This window comes from Malurus melanocephalus, unplaced genomic scaffold (assembly GCF_030028575.1).
Source record: "Malurus melanocephalus ecotype Western Australia unplaced genomic scaffold, MMel_1.1 scaffold_29, whole genome shotgun sequence".
Classification (NCBI taxonomy): domain Eukaryota; kingdom Metazoa; phylum Chordata; class Aves; order Passeriformes; family Maluridae; genus Malurus; species Malurus melanocephalus.
In genome coordinates this window covers 3,019,444-3,035,608 of record NW_026623261.1, presented here as the reverse complement: position 1 = coordinate 3,035,608, position 16,165 = coordinate 3,019,444, and the positions used below count along the sequence as shown (strand labels likewise).

General features: G+C 41.2%; 1 protein-coding gene across 7 annotated transcripts; it reads left to right on the top strand.

Annotated features, from left to right (window-relative positions):
• The first annotated feature begins 265 nt into the window (after window positions 1–265).
• On the top strand, window positions 266–15,216 carry HSF2 (heat shock transcription factor 2). 7 transcript variants are annotated; one of them, XM_057363629.1, is made up of 14 exons: window positions 267–501; window positions 3,946–4,054; window positions 4,266–4,393; window positions 5,753–5,877; window positions 7,818–7,893; window positions 9,014–9,075; window positions 9,190–9,274; window positions 9,871–10,040; window positions 11,305–11,417; window positions 11,508–11,583; window positions 12,145–12,250; window positions 13,168–13,227; window positions 13,843–13,909; window positions 14,251–15,216. In XM_057363629.1, the coding sequence occupies exons 1-14, from the start codon at window positions 334–336 to the stop codon at window positions 14,571–14,573; spliced, it is 1,668 nt and encodes a 555-aa protein (XP_057219612.1). In that variant the 5' UTR covers window positions 267–333; the 3' UTR covers window positions 14,574–15,216. The 7 variants fall into 7 exon arrangements, with proteins under 7 accessions (XP_057219613.1, XP_057219612.1, XP_057219610.1 ...); XM_057363627.1 differs by having other exon boundaries at window positions 11,305–11,583; window positions 14,281–15,216; XM_057363623.1 differs by having other exon boundaries at window positions 11,305–11,583.
• Window positions 15,217–16,165: the final 949 nt, after the last annotated feature.

The window sequence follows — 16,165 nt, the reverse complement described above, 5'->3', positions numbered from 1 at the left end:
ATGCAGCGGCAGCGCTCCCCCATCCGCCGCCCTCCCGGCCTCCCTCCGCCACGCGCGGCGGCCGCGCCGGGAACGTGAGGGCGCACGGCGCGGCCCCGCCCCCCGCCGCGAGCCGCGCCCCTATTGGCCCCGTCGCTCGCGTGCCGGCGCTGTTGTGACACGTGAGGGCGGCGCACGTGGGGGCGTTATGTAAGGCGCGGGGGGAAGGGGCGGGGCCGGCAGGCGCGCGTGCGGCTGGGGCGGCGCGCATGCGCGGTGGCGGCGAGGGGCGGGGCCAGGCCGCTCTGCTTGTGCTCCCTCCCCGCACAGAGGCCCCGGAGCTCCCGAGTGACAATGAAGCAGCAGCAGCARCAACAGCAGCCGCTACAGCCGCCGCCGCCCCCGCAGCCTTCGCAGCAGCCGTCGCCTCCCTTCGCYAGCCCGGGGGTGCCGGCCTTCCTCAGCAAGCTGTGGGCTCTGCTGGGCGAGACCCCCAGCAATCAGCTCATCACCTGGAGCCAGGTCGGCCGCTCCCCCGCTCACCCCCCCTTCCCGCCCGCGTGTGCTGGATCCCCCGCCATCACGCTGCGCTTCGCTCCGGCGGCCACCGGSGCCTGCTGCGGGCCCTAGGCCTCGGCGTGCGCGTGGGGAGGATGGAAAATGAAGGCACGGCCGCATGGCTGGGTCGGTCTCTGGCTGGGCTGGGCCCGGCCAGGCTGAGCTGAGCTTCAGGGGAGAGGCCGGCTCTGCCTCCTCTCATCAGTGGCGCAGGAGCTCTGGTTCCCGCCCTCGGGACGTGTCCCCAGGCACCCCGCGGATAGGGGGGGGTGTCTGTAGGCCCTTGAGCAGKCTCGGGCCTCCGTGGTGTTAGGAAGGGCCCCGGGAGTCGGGGGTTTCTGTGGGCGTGCGGGGAACGCGGAGCTGCGGGGAGATTTCCCAGCGCGGGGTGGTGGGTGCGCCAGGAACGGGGCTCGCTGTCGGTGAGCCAGGGCTGCGGGAGAGCTCTGCGGGAGGATGGCGAGAGCGGCGTGCTCAGGCCTGTTGTTGTTTCCCGTGTGCCCCGCGCGGGGCCGGATCCTGCAGGGGCGGTGGGGAGCGGCCACGTGGGGGATGGCCGGGGGCTTCCTGGCCTCAGTGGCCACCCGCTGGCTCGGCGGGAACGGGATGAGCTACGGGGGAAGTCGATTTGGCCACCAGTATTATAGTACAGCGAAGGGCTGGCAAGTTGGTGCAGTGATCATCATTTACAGTTGCGCTAAATGCTAAGCACATATTTTAATAATAGCTACTTCATTTTTTTCTACATGCCGTTTTCAGTAATAAATTCCTGTTCTCAAATTCTGTCAGTATCTTTAAGTGTTATTGAGTTAAACTCAATTTAGAGCTCCTGCTTSAAATGCTTGAGAAATGTTAAAATGTCTTAAACATTTTACTGAAAATGGTTTACCATTACCTTCAGCCAAAACTTCCTGAAGAGGGAGGCAGGAGTCAGTAGATTATGGGAGTTCTTCTTTCTTTTTTTTCTTTAATTATAATTTTTATTTTATTTGCTTGTTGTTTGTTTGGGGTGGACTTTTTCTTGTGTGGTTTTTTGGGTTGGTTTGTTTTGTTCTTTTTTTTTTTTTTTTTGGAAGAGAGACACTAGGGGCTGCGTGAACATTGATGTTGTCTCCATTAATGTATGCTATTTTTGCTATTGTATACTTTTAATGGAGAATTTCCAAATGCATTGCTTATGTTTATCTCAAGTAAACACACTTAATACCTGTTAGTTATCCTTGTATTATTTTTTAAATTAACAATTAAAGTAATTATTTGAGATTCTGCAAGGCTGTTTCTAGAGGGGATGATCCACCCATCACAGTTGATATTATTAGCAACCAGCAGTTGGGAGGGACGCATTGGTATTGCTTAAGATATCTTTTAAAAAGTACTCTTGTGTTGATATTGTAGGGTGCAAAAAGTGTACCCAGTGTATCAGGGAAGGGAGAGWACAGTTATTCTGATGTTTTACTTTCCTCCTATACAAATCTGTATTCTTACACTGTAAGGATAAATGCCATCTGAAATAGTACAGCCATATTTTTGTCTCCCTACAAAGTGAAGCCACCGTATGTGTTGTCCATGGAAATAYGGATGAGGAGTACCAAATGAAGCACTTGGAAGACTGCTGTATGCTGCAGTCACTGGCACTAGGAGTTGAAAATCACATTTAGCTGTGTTGTGAAACTTATAGGTCATAATATCTGTACAGCCTTGCTGTAAATGACTGTCGAGGCAACAGGAGCTAGTGTATGTGTTTCCCAGATTTTCATGTGTTAAATCTTGACAATGTCAAAGYGATGAGAAAGTGAGGTGCCACATGGAAGTTGTCTGTTGGTGTCACTGGTCATTGTAGTATCAGTTGGTTCAGCAACCTTCAGTTTGTGAGTTTCACACACAGCATTGGCTAAAATAGTTTGTTCCTGCCATTTCTTCTGCTTCCCCTTCCACTGATTTGATTCTCAGCAGGAGGTAGGTGGGCATTACTGGAAGTTTTCATCTCCCTACCTTCCTCTCAATGCTAAGCTTCTAAATCGTCCACTGGAGAGCCATTTATAAAATCCTSTTTCTAATTCTTGCTGATTTGTCAGGAACAAATTGTTGTGGTGTAACCCCAGCTGGCAGCTAAGTACAACATAGCCACTCACTCACTTCCCCACACCCTAGTAGAGAAAGTAAAACTCGTGGGTTGAGATAAAATCCATTTAAAATTGAAATTAAGTATAAAGTGTAATATAATAGTAATAAAACAGAGAGAAAACCCAAGAAAGTAAATGGTGCCCAATACTATTACTTACCTCCTGCTGGGTAACTTTCCCGGTTTTACATTTGGCGTGATAGTCCATGGTATGAAATATCCYTTTACCTAGTTCTGGTCAGCTGTTCTCCCAGCTTCTTGTGCACCTGCTCACTGGCAGAGCTTGGGAAGCAGACAAGACCTTGACTTAGGGTAAGCATTGCTGAGCAGCAAGCAAAACATCARTGTATTGTCAGCATTATTATCTTACTGAATCCCGTAGCATAACACCGTACCAGCTAAGAAAAAATTAATTCTATCCTAGCTGAAACAAGGACACCAGCGTTTGGACAAAGGTCTGCCTATGGTCTTAGTTGGTTCTTTAAGCTTCTTGGGATCACAGAACTGCTGGCATTTGAGGATAAGAAAAGTGACTCATTAGTCTAAAAGGCCTCTAAGAAGATGCAGTAAGAGTGTTGACATTTGTTGAAGATAAGACATTTTATTATCCATGAGAGTACCATGGATGTGTAGACAAAACCTAAACCATTTTGAAGTAGGAAATTTGCATTCTGGTGATTACTTGCCCTGTAGTTGAATGGAGCACAGTCATTGAAGAGCAAAGAGCTGATCTTTCTATTTTAGTTAAAGGTTGTGGATTAAATAAAAGACCAGTTCTCCCTCACAACTAGCATTACAKGGGAAGGGAACTCTTGCCTTAGGTGGCTACATTTTTGGTAACTCCAGAACCTGGTGGATACCTGAAGCTCTTTGGCAGCTCTTTCTGTTCCACAAGGCCTATCAAACTATTCATGCTTTCATACTGAAAAGCAGATAGGATTTCTAGCTGGTTGTTCGTATTTTTTCCTTGCTCAGGTTCTTTGTTAAGATTCCTTACCAARGTTTCAAAAGTGCATTCAGAATTGGTAGTATTGTTCATTTCTGAGAAAATGTGTAACAATAGAGAGGTTCCCCGTCAGATACAAATAGTGATGTGAATGGATAGTATTCAGTTGCTTTGCATCTGGAAGGTTTCTACACTTTTTGTTTTGGAAAATTGTGGGCAAGCACATCAGTAATGTACTTCATGCACAAAGGAAGCATTCCAGTCTGGTGATTAATTCTAAAAACCCAATGTGTTTYCTGCTATGGTTTTTAAGTACCTTAATGTGTCTCTCTCATTTTAGAATGGCAAGAGTTTCTTGGTGCTGGATGAACAGAGATTTGCAAAAGAGATTCTTCCCAAGTACTTCAAGCATAACAACATGGCGAGCTTTGTCAGACAGTTAAACATGTGTAAGTACCTACATTTTTGTATTCTAACATAGTTTAAATCCTGTACATAAACATTGAGATATAATTTCCTTTGAGCAGTGACCTTGTGTTCTCTGCTGCTAGGATACTGTCTTATTGTTAAAATTGGTAACAGGATGGTTGGGACAGCATACTTAGAATTTCTTAATGTAGGTTTTGAGGTTTTTCTTTTCTTTTTCTTTTTTTTTCGAAGATGGCTTCCGTAAAGTTGTCCATGTTGATTCTGGGATTGTCAAACTGGAGCGAGATGGTCCAGTAGAGTTTCGGCATGCATATTTTAGGCAGGGCCGAGAGGACTTGTTGGAACACATTAAAAGGAAGGTTAGTGAAAATTCAGTATATGGAAAMCCTGTACTATTAAGTATTGATGAATAGCAGAGCTTATGTCAAGTTTCACTGSAGGATTGTGAGTGCAAATAAGTTTGGAGTTTATGGAAACAAACTGCCCTGCTTTCATTTTTATCTTGAGCTTGTTCAAATATGCTTTGGGGGATTTGACAGGGCTTTTTTATCTAACCTACTTTGTTATTATAGTTAAATTTCACAGGTGGCAAAAAAGAGTTACGTAATATGACAGTTTGCAAATGAGCATTAGAAGTGCAGAGGATGCTTTGACTTTACCATCAGCAATATGAGAAACTGCTTGTTTATGTAGCTTTTTCAGAGCAAACCTCCTTTAAGCATTAAACTTTACACTTGAGAGAACGGGGAAAACCTGTAAATATGTTTGTTACGCTTCTGAAATGTGCTCTGCTGGTGCTGAGTCATGTGGATATAGATGGCAAATAGAAATATGGCAAATAGAAATATGGCAAATTAAACTGAATGTCATGGTTAACCCCAATCAGCAGCTCAGCCCTACACAGCCATTTGCTCACTTCCCCCCATGCCAGAAAGTGGGAGTGAATTGGGAGAGTAAAAGTGAGAACACTTGTGGGTTGAGATAAAGGCAATGTAATAAGTAAAGCAAAAGCTACGCACACATGCAAAGAAAAACCAGGAACTCATTTCCCACTCCACATGGGCAGGCAGGTTCAGCCATGCCCAGGAAAGCAGGGCCCCATCACATGTAATGGGGGCTTGGGAAGACAAATGCCATCACTCTCAACATCCCCTCCACTTYGTTCTTTTCCCACCATTTTTATATGCTAAGCATGCACACCATATGGTATGGAATGTGTGTGCCCTCCCAATTTCTTGTGCAGCCCCATCCAGCTTCTGGTGGAGTGAGGTGAGAAGCAGAAAAGCTCTTGACTCTGTGCAAGCACTGCTCAGCAGTAACAAAACCATCTCTCCATTGCCAACACTGCAGCACAACTGCACAAGTACACGACACAGCCCCATATTTTCTACTGTGAAGAAAATTAACCCTACCCCAGCCAAACGAGCCCAGAATGATGTTYTTACTGACACTGGGTTATTGTGAAGCAGTTATGATGAAGTAGAGCACTTGGGAAAATGCCTTAAGAGTCCGAATGTACACAAATGTTTGTGACAACTAAAGCTAATATGGTGACACTTGTGCTTCTGGTTTATGGATTTTTCTGATGCTGGGTTTATTATTAAGTTAAACACGTATTTTATTAACATCAGTAAGAAAGTATACTTGATCACTGAAAGAGACTAATAGTTAAGCATGAGTAAAGGGAAGTGTTGTTTCTGGATTTTAATCTTTTAAAGGTTTCTTCTTCGAGACCTGAAGAAAACAAAATACGTCAGGAAGATCTCTCTAAAATAATATGCAGTGCTGAAAAGGTGCAAATTAAACAAACGACAATTGAATCTCAGTTGTCTCTTTTGAAGMGGTGAGTTGCTTCATCAGTAACTGATCCTTAATGCTGAGTAATTGTGATACTAGATATTGRACTAAGACCTAATTTTTGGTGTGTCTTGATTTCTGGTTGCCTAACTTCAGTTATTGCTTTAGGAACAWAAATCTCAATTGAAAAATTGCTTCAAAATTGAATGTTCTGACATTGTTAAAAGTAATAGGTAATGTTTGTGTTTGCGGAMCTGCCTAGTAGTAGGCAAATAAATCCATATAGATGCTGAGGCTGAATATTTAAATCAGTTTGTAGTATAAAGTATGCTGGTTTTTGTCTTAGGTTTGAAATAGTTACTGTATTGGGTTTGAGGCAGAGTTTGATTTGTGCAATTTGCATATACGACAGTGTCTTTGCTCATTGTTTTTTATTTTCCTGTTATTGTGCTCATTCCCCCATTGTTTAAAATCACAGAAGAGTTAGTGCCTATGCAAATGTGTTTAGAGATCTAGTTTGGAAATTCYATTAGTTACCTCATTGACAGAGGAACAAAATCTAAAATCTGAATGTAAATAGAGGCTTTTTAAAAATTACCTTATTGCCTGGTTAAAAACTATGATTGATTCTTAACAGTGAAAGAAATGTGTGTCCCAAATTACTTAATCCTGTGCAGTATCCAGATACAGATAAGATATATGAAGTCATGCACTGTAAGTCCCATCATCCTAATAGAAACTGTCTTAGGACCCCTTAACCTATGTTGAACAGTGAYGGTGTATCTCTGTGGCAAAGGTCTCCAGTTAGTTCAAGTTCTACAAAGTAAATTCTCTCATTTCTAYCCTACAATTCCAGTGACTTGTGTGGTATTCAAAGGCAAACTTCTTTTGCCTAGGCATAGTCTTCATCGGCATCTGGCTAGTCTAGCGTAAAAGTCATATTTTCCATTTTGAAATCCTAGACRAATTTGGGTTGAAGTGAACCACAGAAGGCCATCAGATCTAAACCGCTGCCTGGAGCAGGGCTGACTTTGTCTGAAATGATGGCTAGTTGCTGATGACCTGACTGTTTGTGTAGAGGAGAACGTAGTAGTTGGTCTTTGACATCCATACCATCAGTTTAAAAAGATTGAGGTAGAAACGGGAGCTAAATCAGAAGAACTGGTCCTGCAAAATATGTTGATAAAGCTAGTGACAAGATTAAGAAAGTTCAGAAWCCCTAACTTCTGTTGTTAATTTTGTGATGGAACTGTACTCTTAAATTACATGTTGGGCATATGAGCAGTTTGAGGAGTTAGTAGTACACTGCATCGCACTGCATACGAGCAGCTGTTTCTGAAAACTTAGTTTAAGGTTTTCTAAAAACCCGAACACCAGTGGAGTTTGCTTCTCTGTGTTGAAAATTAAAGTGCAAAAGAGGAGAGGTGGTATGTTGACTTCCCATATTCATTGAAGCTTCTGTATTCATTATCTACCTCTTCCTATGGCATACACTGTTGGAAAACAAGGCTCATGGTTACAATAGGGCAGTTTTCACACTGTCTCAGTAACTGGAGTCCTATGACTACTGGAATAACCAAAGTTTGTAAAATAGCATGAACACTACCACTGACTACTCTGACATGCTCCCATTAGTTTTTATTACCTAACATGCCCTTTTACTGGAGTTGATAGAAGTAATTGTTAAATGCTGGTAGTTAATTTTTAAATGCTGAATATATGGGCAGTGATTATTGCCAAATTTGGGAATTTTTTTCCATTAAAACAGCTGGAAATTCTCTGCAGGCAAATTGTTGTGTTTGGATCTCTGTTCCGTAGTTACTTTGCAAGGCTACTTGCTGACTGTGTGACACTCCCACACCAGCCCCTAATCTAAAAACACTTTTCAGAGAGTTTTAATGGAACCAACTGATCTTTAAGAAAAATTAATATAAATGCTTTATAGCTTAGTTTTAGTTTGACTTTTAAATCATCATTTTTGAACAGAGAGAATGAGTCCCTTTGGAGGGAAGTGTCAGAACTGAGAGCAAAACACTTGCAACAGCAGCAAGTTATTCGAAAGGTAAGGCTTCATTCAAGTGTCGTGTATGCATGAGTAGGTGTTTCTGAACTGGGAATGCTATGCCATGTTACCTTGCTTTCCCCTTACTCAGCTTTTTGTAATGTGAAATCTCTCTAATAGAAAAAACAACAGGGTGGTAGTATATGGTGAACAAATCTTAGTGCTCAAAACCATTGAGGATATTTTACTGCATAAGCAGAAAATAAGGCTAAAGTCTTGTAAACATTTTCAAAGGAAGAGGTACAAGAACATCCTGCATCAGTCATTCAGGTATCTTCAACATKGTCCATCCATTTTTTATTATTTTGGGAATCAGATGTCTAATTCTCTGTTGAGTGATCTCAGGAAAAACTTTCTCACTGCAAGAATTATGAGATTCTGTATTGAAAGTTCACTGCTGTCCCACTTAACAGACCCACTGATTGTATATTCCTAAAGTTACCAGAGCAATAGATAATTGACCCATTAATGGGTCAATAGATAATGGGACCCATTTGATAGTATATTAACTTAGCTTAGTTTAACAGATAGATTTATGATCTACCAAAACTTATTTTTTAACGTATCAGAAGGGGTATYACTGCAAGTAGCCTTGTTGCAGAGACATACTGAATTTTCTTCCCAGTTTCTTCAAGTCAGATACRTACATTAAAGCCTGTACTGTTAATTGTACATGTAATTTTTTCTGAATCTGTCAAAAATGCCTTTTGCCAGAGCCAGTATTTACAAACACAGGTTATGCATACAGTTTACATCCCTRTATGCCTTCAGTCATTGCTAATTAGAATTCTTTCAATCGTTTGAGTTGCTCAGTTCTGTGTACTGTATGATGTAGTGTAAAAGTCTTATCACCTGCCATGTGAGAAGTCTTTCCTGGACAATTGAGTAACTATTTAGATATTACCAACGCTGGCGTTTACCTTGATTTGTATTTTTTCTGAACAGCTTTATATAAAAGTTTATACAGAGTTTGTATACAGTTTATATATTATACAAAGGAAGTGTTTTGCTGTTTATGTATAGATTTTATTATTGGCGTCGTCTGCTATAAKATATCTTGGTACTCAAGACAAACAATTACAATGTAGAGCAACCAACAGTRGTGTTCTCTCCCTTACAGATTGTACAATTCATTGTTACCTTGGTGCAGAATAACCAACTAGTGAGCCTAAAACGCAAGAGGTAAATATGATCTTGAAAACTTGCTGTCCACTTAGTAAACTGACAGCCCTTGTTGATTAAAAACCAAAGAACTGGTTTTRAGATGGTTTTCTTCCTTTACTGTTTCTGATGTAGGCCTCTACTTCTGAACACTAATGGACCTGCAAAGTCGAATGTATTTCAGAAAATTGTCAAAGAGCCAGCTGAAAGTAGCCACCATGTAAGTATTCTATTGCGAGTACTCTCTATTATGATAGGAGTACAGGTGGGCAGATGGAACAAGTTCATTTTGTTGTATGGAGACTAAAATGGTGCTATGTACTGAGAGCTCTCCATCTGTAGCAGTGATAGCCATGTTCTTTCCTTCAGAAGCTAAATGTGTTGATAATCACCATTCACTTTCCAACATAAGCATGTATAAACCAGTTACCTGTGTATTAAATATAGCTTGACTGATCCTGCTGAAAGCAATTGGCTTTTGAGAATGGTGCTGTTAGAAATAGCATATCTAAATGTTGCATTGTTATCTCTGGGAGTGTGGGCATCCCTGACCCCATACAGGGACAAGGGTTGAGTTTGTTGCTCCTAAGGCAGCATCCAGCCCAGCAGAATCATGTCATGTTCATGTTACATTTGAATGAATCATGGCACTGAAAGCTGTTTTCTTCTGTCCAAATAATCATTGGTGGGGAAATCGTTAGAACAAGTGCCATAGTATGGCACTAGAATTAGWAGTATTGTTAAGATGCCATGATAACAGTCAAAATGCTGAACTYGTCATCCTTCTGTGCTCTGACATTTAAAAATAATTCTCAGGTACCTCTCAACAGAAATGAGGGCTTAAAACAAAGGGAACAGATTTCAGATGACATTGTTATTTATGATGTCACTGAGGATGTGGGTGAGGAAGAACACCCTATGGCTGATGAAGAAAATCTTCCCATTACACCAGAAACAAGTGAAGATACTACTTCAGATTCTTCCAAGTAAGAAGTCTCAAGAACTGTATGTAGATAAATGACTTTCAGTGTTGTATAGCGTGTAGTAATTCTGATGTTGTATATCAGTGAAGTAGTTAAAATTATTCAGCACTCCTGCACATATAGAAACTTCATGTGTGAATTCACACTAGATTTTGATTTATTGACCTCTGGATTTGTTCCAAAACAGTTAATTGGCTGTTGGAGTTTTGATATCAGGAGGATAGATGCAAACTGGTGACAACAATCTGTATTATTGCATTCTAGTTAAATATGCTCATTGTCTGGAGCCAGAGTAAGAGAATTCTTCTTGCCTTCGGTTATRTATACAGACAGGAACAACTTAGCTTGTTTTTCCAGGTTTTTGTGGAGAACAATTTACATGTGGTGTTCGTTAAGTATTGGTGTGGTCTCTGCATTAAGCCAGTTGATTTCTGTGCTTTTTTACAGTCACAGTTGTTTTGTGATTATGTTCCTTCCTCTGTGTACTCTGAGCAACTCAGGTGAACAGAAGCTGTTCATCTTTCAGCTACAAGCAAGTTGAAACTTGATCCAGGGATTTAGATACAACTCTCTTCTTGAGTTGCATTGGATTGATAGGGCCTGTATTATCCGTTAAAGGATAAAAACTTAGTATTTGTAGTTTATACTTGAATTGGTACCATTGTTCTTGCTCAGCTGATGTTTGGGAATGGATTCTCTGATAGAAAAGCTTCATGAGGATAGAGAGGCAACATAACTAACAGCTATTTAAGGGTTAAGAACCAGAATATGGATGAAAGCAAATCAGCTGAGGCTCACTCTTGATTTTCAGGTTTCATTCCTGGTATGCATAACAAGGTTATTTTAACTACAAAGCTGTTGCCTGGGGTACTTTGTTGTGGGTGCTCCAGAGTTTATGCTGTTCAGCAGGAAATATGCAAAGTATATACTGTCTGTCTGTCTGGTTTGATGACCTTGTGTGCTTTACCTCACATTTATATGTAAGATCACAGTTGTTCTAACAACAAAAATGTYGGTGTTCGTATAGTTCTTTAGTAGTTGGTTGTAGTGGTCTGGTACAACAGTGTCTGCTGACAGAGCTGTATTAATTGTATTGATCCTTACAGAACCGTTTCAATGGAAAATAGTGTCTTTCGGTGTTCAGTATTAAGAAGCAGTAGAAAAGTTCATTTCCTTACAGTAGCTTGACTAAAGTAAGAAGTAACTGTGGAATAATACCAATTGAAATGTRTATTACATGGTCTAATTAATTTATCTCATATTACAGCTGTAGCTGTAGCTACCACTCTCCCGATATTGTAATTGTGGAAGATGATAATGAAGATGAATATGCCCCTGTAATTCAAGGGGATAAAAGCACTGAATCAGTTGCTGTCCCAGGTAATGATCCAGTCAGCCCTGTCGGTGACAGCACAATCCCACTCATGTCAAGTGCTGTACAGCTGAATAACCAGTCAACTTTAACTGCAGAAGATCCAGTCTCTGTGATGGATTCCATACTCAATGAAAATGGAGTAATTTCACAGAATATAAATCTTCTTGGAAAGTAAGTAGTCTGGCTTTTTTTTTTTCAAGTATTTGAACTGATTATTTGACTGAAGTAAAAAGAGCTGAACAGCATTTTCTACTGAGAGCTTTAAATTTACAGGCCGCTGTTAATCCAGCCAGTTTCTAAAGATCCTTCTATTTTAAGTATTCTGTGATGGGAACCTCTAACTATCATTGTTAAGCAATGTGAGGTGTGTAATCTGGTAGTATAATGCTGTGATTGTTTAAATYGTCACGACTTACTTTTTCACTTCTGCAGGTGGATTAGACCCATTAGGGCTATGTGGATGCAAGAATTGCATCTCTGCCAATCTCATATCATCGTTACGTTACGTTGATGTGATTCCTGTGATACCTGCTTTAGAGCACCTGTCTGCTGTGCTTGGGTTTTAAAGAGGCTAAAAGTTTTCATTTCTTTCCAAAGGTCATTTCTTGTGAAAGACTTCGTTCTAATTCTGCCGAAGATTGTTAGATGCATGTAGTACATCTTTATAAAGCTTATTTGAGGATTTCTTACTTTATTAGGGGATACAGCAATAAAATACTGTTTGTTTTCTAGAGTTGAACTTCTGGATTATCTGGACAGTATCGATTGCAGTTTAGAGGACTTCCAGGCTATGTTATCAGGACGACAGTTCAGCATAGATCCAGATCTTCTGGTTGATGTAATTTTGATTTTAAGTATTTTGGTAATAGGCTATAGAAAACATTTGTGTGTGTTGTTGCTGTTCAGAATGGATTTAAACCACAATTTTTTTTTCCTTTCTTCCATTTACGGAGGGAAGTTATAAATATTTGTGAATATGAATTTCTAAGCACTGGTATAAGTCTCAGTGCTATACCACTGTTCAAGTGAATGCTTAAGTTTCTTATTGAAAAATGGCTTTCTTAATGAAATAATGTTTGTATTTGTTGTGATGTGAACTTAGATGTCAAATAGATTAATGCTCTTGCTTTGAAATAACCCAAGTCCATCATCTATGTTCTTCCCAATGAACTGGGGTTAAAAAGAACTTTTCTCCCTGTAGAAGACCGTGCTGCTGGCAGGGTGTTGTCTGCCATGACTCACTCTCTGAGGAGCTGCTCCCTGTCCATTTGTTCCCTAACCCTCACCTGGGCTAGTGCAGGAGGTTACTGGTCTTGGTGACATGTGGCTGTTGAACGTGGTGGAGTGCCTGTTGGCCTCTCTCCCACTTCACTGGGATCTCTCTTAACAGCAGCTCTGCTCTCCACTTACTGATGACTCCTTCCAGCTTGGTGTCGCTTGCAACTTGAGTTCATCCATATTGTAGACAAAATTATCCGTGAAGCAATGTCAGAAGAAGCTGGTGTTTTAAGACTGCTGCAAACTTAGATGCCATACAGTTGTTTCCTTTGTGATCAAGCTTCATGGAATTTCAAGCCATTGTGCTCCAAAGCTGTATTTTCTTTGCGAAAGCAGTAATTATCTGTAAATAAACTCCAATCCTCATAGAGGTGGAATGAGTACAGGAGTTATTCTCACAAATGCAGAAGCAGTGGTCTTGTATTCTTAATAGCAACATTGAGATACCTAAAAGTTGATGTTTTTTGTCTCATTCAGCTTTTTACAAGCTCGGTGCAGATGAATCCCTCAGATCATGATCATATCACTAATACCAAAGTAAGTCTTAAATCCATTGCTCAATGTACACAGTAGTGAGAGAAGAAAATTCATTCATGTTTTGCTGTTTTCTTTACGGGAATCGTGGCACTTCATGATCTGCCTTTTAAGACTTGCATGAGCATGAGACTAGAAAGACTGCAGCTGACTTCATCCTATTGGGCTTTAAAATGCAAAGGAAAAAGCGCACTAATTAATTAGTAATATCCTTTTAAACTTGTATTACCTTGAYGCTGATACCTGTATATTGTACTAGTCGCCTGACTGTGTATTCCCTGAGATTTTATTACATGCAAACATGGTATGCACTTTTATCAGAATGGTTTCATCTGTATTGGCTGGTGGGAAGAAAAACACAGTAATAAGCAATGGAGCAAAGATTAAGTACTTTGCATTTGTTCTGTTCATTTAAAGTACTAGATTTGGTTCTTGCACTGTAGCCTCTGTTTCCATTTTATGTTTTCTCAGCCAGGGTGTGTTAGTGTGGGTAGTACTGATAATGCCACTRCATCTCATCACTAATAAAAAATAATTTTTTTTTTGTGAAAAGTTGGTAAAAGGYAAAAGTTGCAAAAGGCTTTAAACATATGTTTAAGAGTTTGCTTTTGTTCCCAGATGGAGACAAAGGGAAAAGAAACCAACAAGAATAATGCTGGTCCAGCGGCTTCACAGGAAATGCAAGGTACTAAACTCAAATCAGGTTAGTTGTAGTGATTTATTGAAACACAGTTAAACATGCATTGTTCTAAAAGCCATCTCAGTTACTTGCTCATTGTCCTCCTTTGATTTATGTTATGCTCATAAATAACCAAAACACAATACTTAGTATGTTTCCTTTTTAGATTTTTGACTCTGCTAGATGCAGAGAAATTGATTTTTTGCAGATGAATCTGCACAAATAATAYTATGTGTGAACATAACAATTCTTTAAAAACACATTTAAAACAAGTTCCTATAGYGTTTTTAGTTATTGTTTAAATAAGTACTGTGGGTTGGATTTTGTTTTTCTTCTTCTGCATGTAGAAAGGCACATGATGGGCATTTTTATCCCAGTAGATAAGCAGCTGATACACTACACTGCGTTTCCACTGCTCGCATTCCTTGATGGGAACCCAGGCTCTGCTGTTGAGAGTGGGAGCTTCACAGCTGAAACTCCTTCCACTGTTGACAAGTCTCTGGAAGGGGATGAGCTGCTGGAGAGCAGCCTGGATCCTGAGCCCACCCAGAGCAAACTGGTGCGTCTGGAGCCGCTGACGGAGGCAGAGGCAAGTGAAGCCACACTGTTCTACCTGTGTGAACTTGCCCCAGCACCCATGGACACGGATATGTCCTTCTTGGATAACTGATGTGAGGGAGACTGTATATAGTCATGAAGATGAACTATTTATTTAGAACATTGTTTGGTATGAGAGTTTTTGTAAATCACTGTTTTATGTAACCAGATATGTGGAATCTGAAGTACCTTTCCTATCTTATACAAGCAGTTGTTTAGCTACAGAGTTAGACAAGCCACCAGGCACAGCTGGCACTGCTGAGCCAGGCTGCTGCTGCACTGCTGTGAACACTTGGTGTTGCACACATCGCTTGTACCGCGGGCAACCCAACACTTGTCAGTAGTGAGCTTTGGTTTATGGTTTCTTATACTGTCTTACATATGATGACATAAATTAGTAGTGTATGGTTAGGGAGCACTGACTTTCTGTATTTTGGGGGTTTTATTTTTTACATTTTGTTTAACACATATGAGGCTTTATTGGGGTGGGGGGACCAGGACCTGATGTAGGCTTTTTTTTTCCCTGCTTCRGCTGGGAACAAAGTGCCTGTACCTTGCTAATTCTTGGTTCTGCCTTACTTTCACTTCAGTGGAAGTGCTCACACAGCACAAACTGGGGAAAAGTTTTTGACAGCTGCCAGGCCCCATGACTGCATGAGTACTTTTAACTTGGACCATCTATGCTGACAAAATAAATGTTACTTAAGTGTGATAAATTGTCAAGGGTTTGTCTCTTATTTCTTGTACAAGGTGGGTATGGATTTAACACCCTCTTGTTTTCCCATCTTAGTAGATGTGCAAAGTCTGCTGTGGACAATTACTAGGAAATAGTTTCATTATCTCCAGACTGAAGGGTTTATTGATAAACCTCCAAACCGGATGTCTAATGCAGCAAACTGTTTTCCAGAAGTAGCACACAGAAGGGTGCTCCCTCTTTGATTTCTTACTGAAAACGGTGGCAGAGCCCCATTGCTTTCCTTCCAGTAGAGGAGCCCTACCCCTCCTCCCAGGTGTGCGTCCATTGCTGCACACACAGAAAGCCACAGTTGCTGCAGTGAGTTTCTGTAGCTGCTACAGAGCCAGAGGCGTTCCTGCACCACTAGGTGAATGGCCAGCTGACTTTAAACCAAATCATCTCACCTTGAGATGATTTTAATATACACAGTAAGTCAAACCTTAACTAAAAGTAAATTTTGATGAACTCCAGAGCATGAAGGCCCAGCTAAGGGAGAAACTGGGTTTCAGTAACTTCATACATCCGAAACAAAATATTCCCCAACTCCCACAGTGGATTCAAATTTTCTTTTTCCAAAGGAGTYATTCGGCCACTTGTATGAGGAGCTGTGTCCACAGAGCTGTCTGTTCATCTGAATTCAGCAACTTACTGTTTATTACAGGACTTACGATATGCTGTAGTAGGACTGGTGTTCAGGTGTTTTACCTGAATTTAAACAGGTGCAGTCCGGGGTGGGGCAGCAGTTGATGAGGCAGGAATGCAGTAGGAGGTGCAAGGCGTGTTCTTGCAGAGACACGGCTCCCAAGGGCACAGAACTGTCAAGAGAGCTTCATCCTGGGGCTTACACCTGACCTCCCAAAGAGCTGGGAACTCACTGCCTCGCAGGTGTGATGATCCCCCTCACAGGGGATRACAGTATAACATAAACC